We start from the raw sequence: 1,098 nt of genomic DNA on the forward strand, positions 1-1,098 counted from the left end.
GCCGCTCGCCTGGGTCTTGTCGAACTGCTCGCGCTCGGCCTCCAGGCTGTGGCCAGGCCTGCGGTTCAGCACCCGCGCCGGCACGTTCTTGATGCTGTTCATCCTGCCGCCGCCTGCGCTCCCGGGCCGGGCTCCGCGCGACTAAGCGACCCAGGCCGGCCGCCCAAGCCTAGGCACCGCGAGGCCGCCCGCCGCACGGCAACGCCCGCCCTTCGGGGGAGGAGCTTTGCTGTCGCCCCGCCCCTGTCCCGCCCCCTGCCCCGCCCCGGTGGGGTGCGCTGGCACAGGCCGCTGCGCCCGGGGCCCCCAGCCCCTCCACGCCTCAAGTGTAGGAGCGGAAACACCCGTCTCTCCTCTGTCTGCACACACAGCCTCCTCCCCGACTCATTGAGCCCTGTCCGCACCAGGCCAAGATCTGGTTAACTGGAGAAAACCTGGCCTCAATGAAACCTGACCAAGGGGAGCACATCTAGACACTTTCTTTGATTTTAAACAGGCCTCTATTACTTTTACGGAGAAGGCAATGGCACCCCACTCCAGTACTCTTGCTTGGAAAATCCCATGGACAGAGGAGCCTGGTGGGCTGCAGTCCATGGGGTCGCTAAGAGCCGGGCACAGCTGAGCGACTTCCCTTTCACTTTTCACTTTCCTGCATTGGAGAAGGAAATGGCAACCCACTCCAGTGTTCTTGCCTGGAGAATCCCAGTACCAGAGGAGCCTAGTGGGCTGCTGTCTATGGGGTCGCACAGAGTCGGACACGACTGAAGCGACTTAGCAGCAGCAGCAGCTATTGCTTTTATGTGTCGGTTCAGTTCAGTCGCTCAGTCGTCTCCGACTCTTTGCGACCTCATGGATTGCAGCCCGCCAGGCCACCCTGTCCTTCAACTCCCGGAGTTTACTCAAACTCATGTCCATTAAGTCGGTGATGCCATCCAACCATCTCATCCTCTGTCATCTCCTTCTCCTCCTACCTTCAATCTTTCCCAGCATCCGGGTCTTTTCAAATGAGTCAGCTCTTCCTATCAGGTGGCCAAAAGTATTGGAGTTTCAGTTTCACCATCAGTCCTTCCAATGAATATTCAGGACTGATTTCCTTTA

At 59.0% G+C, this 1,098-nt stretch overlaps 1 protein-coding gene across 1 annotated transcript in view; it reads right to left on the bottom strand.

Moving 5' to 3' along the window:
* HIP1R (huntingtin interacting protein 1 related) overlaps window positions 1-198 on the bottom strand; it is a 28,206-nt gene extending 28,008 nt beyond the window's left edge. The window contains exon 1 of the mRNA XM_010841420.1: window positions 10-198. Within this exon, the coding sequence (XP_010839722.1) occupies window positions 10-102 (93 nt within the window). The 5' untranslated portion in view covers window positions 103-198. The remainder of the gene's footprint in view (window positions 1-9) is intronic.
* Between the last annotated feature and the right edge of the window lie 900 nt (window positions 199-1,098).

Source organism: Bison bison, unplaced genomic scaffold, assembly GCF_000754665.1.
Source record: "Bison bison bison isolate TAMUID 2011002044 unplaced genomic scaffold, Bison_UMD1.0 scf7180017864160, whole genome shotgun sequence".
Classification (NCBI taxonomy): Eukaryota; Metazoa; Chordata; class Mammalia; order Artiodactyla; family Bovidae; genus Bison; species Bison bison.